The 15278-nt window shown below is 37.4% G+C and overlaps 1 protein-coding gene across 1 annotated transcript in view; it reads right to left on the reverse strand.

Moving 5' to 3' along the window:
• Positions 1-15278, reverse strand: part of LOC150101450 (kelch domain-containing protein 2-like) — a 240585-nt gene that overhangs the window by 183709 nt on the left and 41598 nt on the right. The window contains exon 3 of the mRNA XM_090400414.1: positions 11159-11380. Within this exon, the coding sequence (XP_090256540.1) occupies positions 11159-11380 (222 nt within the window). The remainder of the gene's footprint in view (positions 1-11158; positions 11381-15278) is intronic.

Consider the following 15278-nt stretch of genomic DNA (forward strand, 5'->3'; position numbering starts at 1 on the left):
TTGCTTAATATTTTTGCTGATTGTTTTATTTATTTCTGGAATTCTATCTATTGTATTTCTTTTTCCTTCTCTAATTAGTTTGCCTTATTTTTTCTAAAAGATTTTTGTTTTCTCCACTAGTTTTATTTTTAATCTTTTTATCTTTTGCAATGATTAAAGTAAGATTTTTCTGTATATTATCCATTTGTAGATTTCTGTTTTCATTCATGTTATTTCTTTGTGTGCATGTTGTAATTTCTTTGATTATATAATTTTTTTCTGCAGTTTCTTTCTGATATAATTTGTTGACTACTAATGCATCATTATTTATCTTTACATTTTACTTTATTCCATTTCATCTTGGTAATTTTACTCACTACTATTAATTCCCCCCCCACCTCTAACTATTATGCGATCACTCCCTATACCTACTGGATTGATGACTGAAGCATCTAAGTATTCTTACATGAGATAAAATATAGACTAGTTAACTTTGTGTTATTTCGATCCATCTATGTCCATTTTCAGTTTTTATGAACACACACACACATATGCACCATGATACCTCTTGATTTTGCTAAACCATTTGACTGGATTTCACAAGCAATTATACAAACTGAAGGCAATGGGTAAGCAAAAGAAACACCACGGATAGAAGAGTGGCTGCCAAATTTTGCAGAGGTGCTAAGTCTAAGAAGAGAAGGGTAAATATATTAATAACAATGCATATGGTTTGGATGGGAGAATATCTAATTAGAAGCTCATGATGATGTAAAGTTGGGTTGGGTGATAAAGGATGCATCTGATACAGAATTCCTGCATAGATTTGAGCAGACTGATTTTATGAGCAAAAGTTTAAAAGTGTTAGCTTAATGTTGCTAAATGCAAGGCTGAGTATTGTATTTAGACAATCATGCCAGGTTATGTTTTGCATGTGATCATAAAAGGGAAGGGCCATACTTATGCATAGGCAGTGAGGCTTTAGCTGGGGCCCCGGAGCACTCTAGTGCCTTTGGAAAAGGGTAAGTATGGCACTGTACACCTGGTAATAGCCTGCTGGACTTTGTAATATATCCCTTCTGCTATGGGCAAGAAAAAACACTTTCACACATTCAGCAGTATATATGACACACCAATTTCAAGTTTTTTCAGTAGAATTTTCATGTAAATCTAATATCTGTGAACTATCTTCACAATGTACAAAATATCTCAAAAGTACTGTTTTCTTTCACATTATATATATATATATATATATATATATATATATATATATATCAGTGGCATCGCATGCCCATTTCAGTTGGGTGTGCTGTCGTGTGGCTTATGGAACCTGCATTACAAATTCACATCAATTTCACTGTATGATTGCATTTTTATTAATGTATGAAAGTTTTAAGAGTGCATAGCACATCAGCACTCATCTTAATTGGTCCAATGCAATTAATTGAAGGATATCTTTGAATACTTTCATTTATAAATTAATTGTAACGAAATCTGCATAGAGTAGGGGACAAAGCGTTTGTTTCAAGATATATTAGAAAACAATAATGAAGGAGAATGCCATATTTGATTGGTATATAGAAGTGGAACTGCAGGATAGAGAAAAGAGCACATTTGAGGCTATTTGGTGTGAGATTGAATCTAGCAGAACAAAATATGCAGTTGGGTGCTGCTATAGACCAGGTGATGGAATATATGGTGGAGATAGTATGCATAAGCAAATAGAAGAAATGAGTGGAAGGAGGGTAATTATTATGGGAGATTTCAACTATGGTAACATTGATTGGAAGGAGGAGAGGACACATGGGAGGAAGGAATTGGATTTTATGTGGTTATTAAGGGATAACTATCTGCGACAGCATGTAATGGAAAATACTAGGGGTCAGAGAGTGCTTGACCTAGTAATTGCATCTGAGAATTTGGTCGTAACGAATATGACCACGTTGCCACCAATTGGTGAGAGTGATCATAGGGTCTTGACTTGGGAGGTGGCTAAAGGTGTGGAATTTACAATTAAGACGGTACATGTGGAATTATCGGGCTGGTAGGTATGACAAGCTTAGGAGATTGATTGGTACAGTGCCATGGCATGTACAACTGCAAGGGCTAGAAGTTGACAGTGCATGAGAGGCGGTTAAGAAGCGTTTGCATGAAGCAATGGTTGACTGTATACCTAGAGTCCGAATAATAAATCAAGTAGGAGTTAAATGGATGAATAACACCATTAAGTTTGAGCGCAAAAAAAAACAACTATGGAGGGAATTCAAGGAGAAAGGTGACCGGCAGGCACATGAACAGTATAAAGTCCAGGCCAGAAGGGTAACGCGTGTGGTAAGAAAAGCAAAAAAGGATTACGAAAGAACATTGGCCATGCAGACTAAAGACAATCCTAAACAGTTTTTTTGATATGCTGCAAGTAAAAGAAAAAATGTATATGGCAGAATGATTTTAAAGAATGCCGATAGTAGGGAGGTAACCGAATTAGTTGATATAGTTGAATTACTGAGCGAGCACTTTGCAAGAGTATATCATCCAGGTGGTGACATTGCAGAAATGAAAGAACCAAAAGTTTATACGGGAATTGTGGTGAATGAGGTGAAGGTGAGTAGTCTATTGCAAAACCTCAATGGCAATACATCTGGGATTGGATGGTATACCAGCTGTTGTCGTAAGTGAAGCGGCTAAAGAATTGTCAGTACCCTTGACTATTTTGTTCAATCTGAGTCTCAGGTCTGGGTTAGTCCCGAGGAGGGTGGAAAGAGGGGAAAATAGTTCCATTGCATAAAGGAGGTTCCACGACTGCTGTTGTAAATTACCGACCGATTAGCATATCAGGAATCGTTGTCAAGGTCTTGGAGAAACTAGTCAAGAGAAGAATACAGGATTGGATAGATGAAAATGGGATAATGTATAGGGGACAACATGGTTTTGTGAAGGGTAGATCATGCCTCAGTAATTTGCTCACGTTTTATAACACAGTGACGACTGAACTGGATAAGGGTAATGGGTTTTCAGTGATTCTACTGGACCTTGCCAAGGCCTTTGACAGGATACCACATGGAACTCTAATCAGTAAACTGGAGCAGATGGGGATGGATATAGGGTTAGTGAGATGGATAGGAGGGTGGTTGATGGAGAGATACCAGAGAGTGGTTTATTCAGGAGTGGAGTCCAAAAGATGGCTTGTGACGAGTGGTGTGCCGCAGGGTTCTGTTCTTGGACCACTACTTTCCAATTTGTTCATTAACGATATAGGAAAGGATCTGAGAGGAAGTGTTCACTTGTTTGCTGATGATGCAAAGTTAGGTAGTGCAATTGTGAGTGCACAGGATGTCAAAATTTTGCAGGATGATTTGGATAGTTTGGAGGACTGGGCTAAGGAAAATGGATATCAATTTAATGTGGCAAAGTGTAAGGTTATGCATTTTGGGGTGAAAAGATTAGCAGCAGTATATCACATTGGTGGAACCGTACTCCAGGAGATTGATGAGGCCAGGGATTTGAGAGTGTTGGTGGATAGGGAGTTGAAGTTTAGGGGGGGGGGGCATATTGCAAAAGTTGCTAAATCAGCTCATCAAATCACTTGGTTACTGAAAAATACTTTAACAAGCAGAGACAAACAAGTTATTGTTCCTCTATATCGAGCCCTGATAAGACCCCATTGGACTACTGTGCCCAGATATGGGTGCCAGGGTTTCTTCTTGATGGGGAGGTGGAGAGGATCCAGAGATGAGTGACCAAGATGGTGGCAGGTCTGTGGAATGAACCTTATGAGAACAGATTGAAGATTTGTGGGTTGCAAAAATTGGTTGATAGGCAGAAAAGGGGTGATATGATTGAGACATTCAAATTACTGAAGGGTTTCTATAAGATTAATCCAGAAGATATTTTTGAGAATAGGACTGGTGGTGGGAGGACTAGGGGCCATACATGGAAGCTGGGCAAGAATGTGGTTAACAGGGGTGTTAGAGCTAGGTTTTTTACTTGGAGAGGAGAGTGGTAAATGAGTGGAATAAGCTGCCAGAATTTGTTGTGGGTGCTATGACCATGAATGAGTTCAAGGCAAAGTATGATAGATACTGTGGGAATGTCGAATAGTTGTTCTTGACATGATGTTAGGGCCTCCCTCGATGAGTCTGTCGACTCCTTGGAGTTGAACGAAATAATAATAATAATAATAATAATATTTGAAGTAGGGGTGCTTAAGGGTCAAAGCTGTATAACTGAGAGGAGACCTCCACATAGCCTTTAAAGGAATGCGGAGAACCGACCAGGGCTTCTGACCTAATGTCCAATCCTCACCTTCTCGTGGTGCACCCTGTTGGGTATCTACTTTGATACTGAATGAACGAGGATGGGCTGGCAATTTGGGATTTAGCCAACCAAATTGTATTCTTATTGGTTAAACCAAAATAAAAATATGATGGTACAACATGACAAAATTTCATGCCGGCTGGGGCGTCGCCCGGTTAAACAAGGCCCCCGTTGTTTTCGCGAGGGAACCAGGGCAAACAGCGAAAAGTCAGCTACTGGAACAAATCTGAAAACAAACCCCAACTCAACATCACCAGAGTTAAAGATCGGTACTATCAACGTAAGAAGCCTGAATGGCAAAGAAATGGAGCTAGCTGAGGAATTAGATAAGTACCAGATCGACATAACAGGGGTGACTGAAACAAAAAAGACCAAAACTGGTGAGATCTTTCTGAGCAATAAATACAAAATGTTATATTCAGGCAATAACAATCAAGGAAAAGAAGGAGTAGCCATAGTATTCAACACAAAATACGAGGCTAATCTTCTTGAATGGCAGTCAGTCTCAAGTAGAGTAATGTGGGCAAATATGAGAATGGGGAACTGGACAATGAGACTTATTTGTGCCTATGGTCCCACAGAAGGTTCTACTAAGGTAGAAGTGGAGGAATTTTTTGAGGCTTTAGAAAAAGCAACTGACACAATGAAAAAGGAAAAGTTGGTCCTTGTTGGGGATCTAAATAGTAGAGTAGGAAATGATTGTGAGACATACAAAAATATTTTGGGAAAATTTGGAGAAAAGAGCAAAGCTAATAATAATGGCAAATATCTGTTGGATTTCTGCTCAGGACATGGACTGGTTATTACTAACACCATGTTCCAACATAAAAATGTGCACAAATTCACATGGAGAGAAGAGGCTAGGAATAAGAAAAGCTCATTGACTATGTTATTGTTGATAGTGATGTTTTCTCCATGGTGCAGGACACCAGAGTGTACAGAGGATTTGAAATTAGAAGTGATCACTATTTAGTCTTGAGCAGCATAAAATTGAATTTCATATTGAAAAGAATAACATGTAAGAAAGTTTTAAAGCGAATAAAAGTTGAGCAGCTCTCAGATGTAAACTGTAGACTAAAATACAGAAATATTATTGAAAAGAAAATGAAAGAGTTTGAGAATAGGAATCAAACCTTGGAGATTCAGTGGCAAACTCTGAAGGAAACATTGATTGATTCTGCCAGAGAGGCATGTGGTGAGGTTGTGTGCAAAGATAAAAAAATCAGAACTCCCTGGTGGACACAGGAAGTTAAAGAGGCAGTGAAGGAAAAGAAGAAAGCATATCAAAAGTTCCTGGCAAATAAGTCAGCTTTTACTCTTACAGAATACAGAGACAAATGTAAGAAAGCTAAACAGTGTGTAAAACTAGCTAAACAAAAGTCATGGGAGGACTTTGGCAAGAATATAGAAAATAAATATCAAGAAGGTGGCAAAATATTCTGGAGGTTGTTGAAGAAGCTTAGGAATGGAGGAAAGAGTGCTGTAAAAGGAATTAGAGATGATAAAGGTGAAATGAAAACAGGAGAAAAAGATATCCTTGAAGTATGGAGTAATTACTTTGAAAAACTGCTAAATGAAACAAGCAGTGATGACAGCGCAGTGATAAAAAACACTGACCAGGCATGCAGTCAGGAATACATATCCATACTTGAAGTAGAAAAAGCCATCAAAGGCTTGAAATGTGGAAAGGCAGCAGGAGTAGATGATATTCGACCAGAAATATGAAGTATGGTGGTATAAGAGTCTTACAGTGGCTGCACTGCATAGTTCAGAAAGCCTGGAGAGAGGGACGAATTCCCGATGATTGGTGTAGAGCTCTCATAGTACCCATATATAAAAAGGGAAATAAAACTGAATGTGAGAATTACAGAGGTATTTCCCTACTGAGTGTTCCTGGCAAGATCTATGCAAGTATACTTGAGAAACGGTTGAGAAGAATTGTGGAAGAAAAGCTTGGTGAAGAACAAGCTGGATTCAGGCCAAATAGGCTGTCAGGATCAGATCTTCACTTTACGACAAATAGTCGAGAAAGCATGGGAATATAACAAAGATCTGTATTTAAGTTTTGTCGATTTGGAAAAGGCATATGACAAGGTGCCAAGAGAGAAGCTATTCAATACACTGCAGTTATATGGTGTCAATGGGGCATTATATCAAGCAATACTTACTCTTTATTTGAGTTGTGAGTCAGCAGTTAGAATTGAAGGAGGTACAGGAAGATGGTTTAATGCTAAATCTGGTGTGAGACAAGGATGTACATTATCTATATGGATCACATTATGAAGGAAAGTGGTATTAAACCTGATATCAAAATTGGAGATGTTAATGTTAGCTCTTTGCTTTATGTGGATGATGTTATACTTCTAAATAAATCTGCTACAAGTCTGCAAGATTCTCTGACTAAATTGAATAGCTGTTGTAATAGATATGGTATGAAGGTCAGCAATAAAAAGACAAAGACAATGAAAATAGGCAGAATCATTGAAAATGTCAACTGTGTTGTGAATGGAGAACCTGTGGAACAAGTAAAACATTTCAGCTACTTAGGCACAATTTTTACTGAAGATGGTAAACTAAATATAGAAATAGACAACAGAATCAGCAAAGCTGGTATCGTGGGAAGTCAATTGAATAAATTCATATGGAATAAGAAAGAAATTAGTCGGAACACTAAATTAGCTGTATACAAGACTGTGTTCAAACCAATTTTAACTTATGGATCTGAGAGCTGGGTCAGAAGTAAAACACTTGATCAAAGACTAGAGACCGCAGATATGAGAGTCCTGAGAAAGATTAGAGGCGTGAACAGATGGCATCAATGGCAATATCATATTAAAAATGAGGATATTAGGAAAGAACTTGACATTGTCAGCATCCAGGAATGCGTTAGCAGAGCTAATCTCAGATGGTATGGTCACTTAAATAGAATGGGAGAGGAAAGATTAGCAAACCAAGTGTTCTCTGCCAGGTTGGCAGGAAAACGACCCAGAGGAAGACCAAGATATAGGTGGATTGATACGGTACAAAGTGCCTTAGACGATAGAAATATAAGATCTGATAATGTTGGAGTCTTGACAAGTAACAGACTAATTTGGAGGAAAATTGTAGATAGGAAGTTAGTAATGATGTAATTTTTTCATGTAGTACTGTCATATCCTGTACACCCCTTGAGGGTACATGGCAGGAATTTGATGATGATGATGATGATATTTGAAGTACTCAAAGGTGTAATTTGGAAGAAGGGGATGAGACTTACCTCCATCCATATTGCTTTTTGGAGGCTTAGCCCTGTTTAACCCTTGTTACCCTACAGCACATTTCCGAAGTTGCAGCAAAAAAAGAATTCACAAAAGTAAAAAGCAAACACCTAAAGAAATATGAACTCCTACAACAGCACCAACATACAAAGTCCCGACCGCAACTTCGACGAGACCACGTGGTTAAACCTATCATCGGAAACACTCACCGAAGAAGCCAAGAACGCTCTCAGTCTAGGACATAACTTTGACATCACGCCCAAACAAATTCCTAAACTAGAAATTATGATGAGAGTAGAACAGGGTATCCATGATCTTCTGCCAGCAATGGCCAATAACGTGCGACTAGATATAGCAAGTATTCTAAACAAGGCTAAGCCTCCAAAAAGCAATATGCCACGTAAGCAAATAACTGCCCTAAAAAAGTTATATAATAATAAAAATATTATTATTACAAAAGCTGATAAAGGAAATGCAACAGTTATCATAATCAAGAAGAGGTATAACAGAAAAATTCAAGATCTCATATGTGACAGTTCCACATATCAAATTATACATCGAGACCCTATGATGTCTCAAATGAAAAAAGTCCGAAAATTACTGAAAAAAAGTGACATCATGGCCCAAAGAAATCATCAGGAAAATAAAACCAATTCATGTTAATCCACCCCGTATTTATGGATTACCAAAAATCCACAAAACTAATATCCCCCTACGCCCCATAGTCAATAGCATAGACAGTCCCACATCTAAACTGGCCTGGCATTTAGCCAAGTCGCTTGCCCCCCTTACTGGCAACTCCTCTACTTTTGTAAAAAATTCAGTCCATTTCAAAACACTGGTTAAAAATCTAATCCTAAAAGATTCAGACATAATAGTTAGTTTCGATGTCACCTCCTTATTTACCAATGTACCACTTATAGACACTCTTGATTTAATCAAGTCTAAGTTTCCCCCTGATATTTTTGAATTATTTCAATTTACCATGAATGCAAGTTAATTTACATGGGGAGGAAAATTCTACAAACAGATTAATGGCACTGCTACGGGTCCCCCCCTTTCTCCTCCGTAAGCAAATTTTTACATGGAACACTTTGAAAAAAAAAGTGTTCCATGTAATGTTTTACATGGAAACAAAGTGTTACATGGACATACAGATGACACAGCAGATCAAGAATTTGATCTGCTGGGTCATCTGTATGTCTTGTATGTAGATGATGGCAAACCCATCATCTACATACAAGCCACAAGTGTGGTTACGCTATGTAGATGCCATCTGGCCCCACGAACAAGACACTTTGGATGCCTTTGTCACCTACCTAAACAGCCAATACCCCCAAAATTCACTTTACAGTAGAAAAAGAATCAAATAACTTTTTTTACCATTTCTTGACACATTAGTCACCCGCCTTTAAGATGGATCACTATCTTTTTCTATTTACAGAAAGCCTACACACAGGAAGATACCTACATAAACAATCACATCATCATCCAGTCCAACAGTATGGCACTTTAAAAACACTTACACACAGAGCCAGAGCCATTAGTTCTAACGATACAGCTCTGACCACTGAACTCCAATACCTGCGCCATACGTTCTTAGCCAACGGCTACAATCCCTACGAAATAGATAAAATACTACATAGGCCCATTACTTTGCTCTCTCCTAATACAAAAGAATACAACATTGCCATTTCTATTCCCTATATCAGAGGTACATCAGAAAAGATAGCCAAAGTATTGTTGAAACATGGCCTTCGCACCACTTTCAAACCTCATGTCAAGCTGGCAACTCTGATACGCTCGCCTAAGGATAAACTTCACCTTTTAGCACAGCCAGGAGTGTATGAAGTTCCTTGTGACTGTGACTTGGCCTATTATGGGCAAACAGGAAGACCAGTGAACATCTGCCTGGAAGAACATGAAAGATACATTCGCTACTATTACTATGGCAAGTCAGGACTGGCAGACCACGCTTTGGACACTCCTTCACACAGGATTAGATGGAGGAAAACGAATGTGCTATTTAGGAGTCGTTATAGATCTGAAAGATTATTTTTTTGAGTCAGCAATGGCTTTGAAGAATTCTCCCAACCTTAACAAATATGGTTGCATTAATTTGCCAAAAATTTGGGAGACGGTTATCCTAAGAAAAACTCCTGGATAGCTGCTTTTGTTTTTTTTTTCATTAGAGGGTGCCAAAAATAGGACTTTAGATCTTTTGTCTCTTGCAATTATATTGTTTCACTCACTGTCGCGTATACAAGTGTGTTGTGCTCTGATGATGCTGAGTTGAAAATCAGCGAAATATAAGCGTTAATAAAACAACTTTTGTGATAAAAGTGTGTGTGGTGTTGTTAATACCGTGAAAAATAAGTCATGAATATATATTAAAAATTTGTCTATGTGTCCTAAACATGTCAGTTCACACTTCATGCATGCAAAAGAAATGGGGGGGGGGGAACAGCAACTTATGACAAATGACAATTTTCAACTGGATTGATTGACATAATAACCAATCACAACCACTTATTTCTGAGTGCTATTGTCTCAGCACACACCCTGCCTTGCCTTCTGGGTGGTTTAAAACCAGTGAAATGCTAAGAATTTGATCTGCTGTGTCATCTGTATGTCTCTTCAAAGGCATCCAATATTTGTGATTGCACACTCAGGTTATTAACACAAATGCGATGTAATGTTAATGTCAATGTTTATGCCACACTTCATAGAAATGAGCCTGGCAATGTGCCAAGGATAGTCAATTCATGCTGAAGGGAAGAAATTAATAAAGGATGTATGAATTGGTCACCAACATGTGAAATCACGTGCTTTATACATAAAATTTTCCAATGTTGTACAAGCAAAATAGTTACCACTTTAAGAACTAGAACTTTTATAAAAAAAAAAAGCTAATTTTCCAACGTATAATAATAAACACTCATCCCACGAAATGCACTGATTAACCTTTTATCAGAATGGATTCTCCTTCTTCTGACATGCACAGAAGTGTCGAAGGGTCTTGCATCTATGGGCGTACAGTATATTTATTGTGTTTAATTTTAGGAATCATGTGAAGCCCTGAAACAATTAGGGGAGTCTTATATACTACTTCATGGGTATGCAACTGCACACCCTGAATATATTCTCCTGATATATATATATATATATATATATGGAGATGAGCTCCATGGAGATGAAGAAACATCAAAGTGATTCATCAACAGATAATAAGATAATATCCTGCCTGTGGAATTTTCCATATGAAGATACACTGAAGGAATGTAGTTTTGAGAGTCTGAGAAATAGGAGAGGAGGAGATACAATAAAAGCATTCAAGTAGATAAGGTGATCTTACAGCACAGCTACAATAGAAATTTTGCAGGTCATGGCAGGTAGTGAACTTGTGGTTACCCCTGGACGCTAAGTAGGTGTGGTCAGGGAGCATGTGATGTCTTCACTAAATGTTCAAGGAGAGGTATGACTAGTATTTAAGAATATGTCTGTTGTTCTGGATAATGGTTTTGTTTTTGTTTTCTTAAAAATAAATGCTAGAAATTCCACTGAATTTTCAAAGCAACTATTATACTTAAAATAACAGAAACACAAACTTTTCTTTATACTGCCATCCAACCATTTTATCTGCAGGTGTTGGAGGTGGACCTTCACTCTTGACAAATTCCCATACTAAAGTTTCTAAATTCAACGTGAAGAGATCATTTGTATTCCCATCATCTCTATATCCACCAAAAACATAGAGTATATCCAATACTATAACAGCTATAGCTCCTGAGGCACCTGGAGGTGGTTCTCCATGACAAACTTTCAATGTCCTAAATAAAAGAGAAAATTCTATATAAAGAATATTAATATCTATTATAAGAGTAAATGAAACAGATAATTTTCATATAAGAATAAAAATATACTAAGTTCATGTTCATTATACTTACTACACAGATATGTATCTAAACATAATTTTCTAGTTGCTAGTATTCTTTATATTGCAACAAACATACTAGCTCTGTTTCATGTTTCAACTTCATATTTTTATAGTCAGAAAATTAAGCTTTACAAGATATTATTATTATTATACAGATATCTCCATGGAGTCAGAAGACATTGTGAAAGATTCATTATTTATAAACCAGCCATCATTCACACAATATCTATCATACTTCTCCTTAAACTCATTTACTGATGAAGCACCCACAACCACCTCTGGCAAACCATTCACCACCCTCCAAGCAAAAAAAAAAAAAAAAATCTAATCTAATCTTAACACCCTTAGGTAACCACACTCTTACTCACCTTCCACTGACTGGTGACCCCTTGATCTCTCCTTTCTTGTCATGTACTGAAAAAAGTTTTCAGTGTCAATTCCATAAAACCCATTTAATAACTTAAATGCTTCTATTGTGTCTCCTCTTTTTTGCCTCTCAATTAATTTTTGAAGCCTACAGACAATCGATCAATTCTCATAGGAAGCATTCCAGAGACCTGCCACAATTTTTGTCACTTGACTCTGGATCCTCTCCACAACTACTTCATCACCACCACAGAATCCAGCAGTCCAGAGGTGTCCTTGTTAAAGCCTTATACAATGGGTACAATGACCTCTCTATCCCTACTCATTAGTGTTTTCGACAACCACATAATCTGATGTGCTGTTTTGGTTACCTTCACAATATGTCCTCTAAACTTCAACTCCCTGTCCACAATCACACCCATGTCTTTGGTCTCATCAGTTATCTGCAGTTCACTTCCATCAATATAGTACACAGCTTCTGATCTCTTCCCGAAGTGCGCATCTTACACTTGGGCACATTAAACTGGCAACCATTTACCTCTGCTCATACTGCTGGTCTGTTTAAGGCTCCCTGCAAGATATCTGCACCATTTTCATTTATGCAGAAAAATTCAAAAGATAAATTGAAACTTCATATTTGAGCATTTCTGGTCGAATTTCATCTACTCTGGCTGCCTTTCCACATTTCAGATTTTTGGTGACTTTTCTTCTTCAAGTATGGGTAAGTATTCCTGACTGCATTTCTATTGGGAGTTTTCTACCACCACAACACTGCTTGTTTCATTTAGCAGTCTTTCAAAGTAATTATTCCAAAGATCTAAAATATCTTTATCTTCAGTTTTCATACTACTTTTATTATTATTATATTATCTGAGATCTCCAGGGAGTCAAGGACTCATTGAGAGAGGCTGTAAATTACCCAACCCAGCTATCATATCTTCCCTTAAATTCATTTATACTAGATGCCCTCACTACCCCTAAGGACAAATTATTCCACTCACTACTCTCTGGGAGAAAAACCTAGCTTTTAACCCTTTCTTCACTGAGAACAACCTTAACTTCCATGGATGTCCCGTGTTCTCTCCCCGCCTTCCATATAACGAAAAATTTCATCATTTGAAATACTATAACACCCATTCAAAGGTTTATAGACCTCTATCATATCACCCGCTCTTTCTCCTATTAACCAGAGTCTGTAATTCACATACTCACAATCTGTCCTCATAATCTAAATCCCATAATCTGGATATAATCTTTGTAACTCTTTTTTGCATCCTTTCCACAACTTCTTTATCCCCTTGGAACCTGGGAGACCAAATCTGCGCACAGTAATCCAAGTGTGGTCTTATCAAAGCCTTATAAAGAGGCAAAATTACTTCCTCATCCATGCATATCAAGGTTCGCTTCAACATAGTAATTATCTTCTGAGTTGTATTTGCAACTTTTGCTATGTGACCTTTGAACTTTAAATTCTTATCCACCAATACATCAAGATCCCTTGCCTCTTCTGTTTCTTCTAGCATAACCCCGCTAATATAATATGCCGCTGGAACTCTAATCACGCCAAAGTGCATAACTTTACACTTACTAACATTAAACTGACAGCCATTTTTGTTTGCCCAGATTTCCAGTCTATTCAAATCATTTTATAATTGCTGAATATCAGTAGCATCCCTGATTGCTCTGCCTATCTTTGCATCATCAGCAAACAATTGCAAATCTGATGATAGACCCTGCTTGATGTCATTTATGTACAGATTGAACAATAATGGCCCAAGGACTGAACTCTGAGGTACACCACTGGTTACCTTAAATCTGGCAGATTCACACCCACTGTATACCACTTTTTGATATCTGTTCCCCTGATCCAAGTCAACAGATTATGTTCCAATCCCATATTCTCCAGTTTACACAACAGCCTAACATTATCACCTCATTCATTTTACAGTACTTTTTCCTCCATTTCTAAGCTTTTTCAATAGACTCCAGAATATTTTTTCACCTTCCTGATATTTATTTTCTAGGTTCTTACCAAAGTCCTCCCATAACTTTTTGTTTAGCTAGTGCTTTGCTTTCTTACATATTTCTCTGTATTCTCTAAAAGTACAAGCTGACTTACTTGCCAGCTTGAACTTTCAATTTGCTTGCTTCTTATCCTTGACTGCCTCTTTAACTTCCTGCATCACCATGGAGTTCTGATTTTTCTATCCTTACAGACAACCTCACCATATGCATATCAATGTTTTCTTCAGAGTTTCCTACTACAACTCCAAAGTTTAGTTCTTGTTTTCAAATGCTTTAATTTTTTCTAGTGATGTTCGTGTGTTTGAATAGTGCTAGTTTAGTTGGCATTTAAAGCTCATTCCATATAAATTTCTTCAACTTGGTTCCTTGCAATATGCATTGTTGATTCTATTTCAGAATTTACTGCATTTTTCCATATATAAGATGATACTTTTTTTAAAAATTTTTAGACCAAAAATTGGGGGTCATCTTATACACGGGGGGGGGGGGGTAGTCAGTTGAGAGACTTTAGGTTGCCATGGGGAAACTGCCAGTGCCGTGTCTCCACAAACAGGCTTCTGCCAATCACAAGCCTTTATTAACTCTGTCCATTGATGTCATTAATGGCTGATTCTGAATAAACCAATCAGAACTTATATTATACATGGGGGGGGGGGGGTAGCCAGTTGAGAGACTTTAGGTTGCCATGGGGAAACTGCCAGTGCCGTGTCTCCACAAACAGGTTTCTGCCAATCACAAGCCTTTGTTAACTTGTTAACTCTGTCGATTAATGTCATTAATGGCTGATAGATTTATGAAGAAGAACCAAATAAAGTATTTATGAAATAGAATCCACTTGTTCTGAAAAGCATGTGGATTATGTGAATAAATAGTAGCAGAAGTTGAAACATTTTACCTTTCTAGAATTTAAAACTAATTTTTTTTTAAATTATAATATATTCATCATCATCAAGTTCCTGATATCTACCCTCATGGGGTGTACACAATACTAATTTCCTATAAACAATCTTCCTCCAAATTAGTCTGTTATCATCAGATCATATAGTCTTCTAACTGCACCAATCCATTGCCTTCCTTTTTTTGGGTTCTCTTGCCTTTCTCCTCTTCCATTCTGTTTACATGACCATACCACATGATCCTTCCACCGATGCCATACGTATGTTTGCTCCCTTAAGTTTTCGCAGAATTCTCATAAGTTTCAAGTCTCTGATCAACTATTTTAATTCTAATTCAACTCCAAATTTATGCTAAAATCAGTATGAAAACTGTCTTGAATAGTGCTAATTTAGCTGGCTAATCTTTCTCTTATTCCATATAAATTTCTTCACGAGTTCCTTGCAATAAGCTTTGCTCATTCTATTATCTATTTCAGAATTTAATTTGGCATCTTCACTAAAAAC

The sequence above is a fragment of the Typopeltis vanoorti genome, chromosome 11 (genome assembly GCF_054136105.1).
Source record: "Typopeltis vanoorti isolate ZY-2024b chromosome 11, IOZ_Tvanoo_1.0, whole genome shotgun sequence".
In the NCBI taxonomy this organism is placed as follows: Eukaryota; Metazoa; Arthropoda; class Arachnida; order Uropygi; family Thelyphonidae; genus Typopeltis; species Typopeltis vanoorti.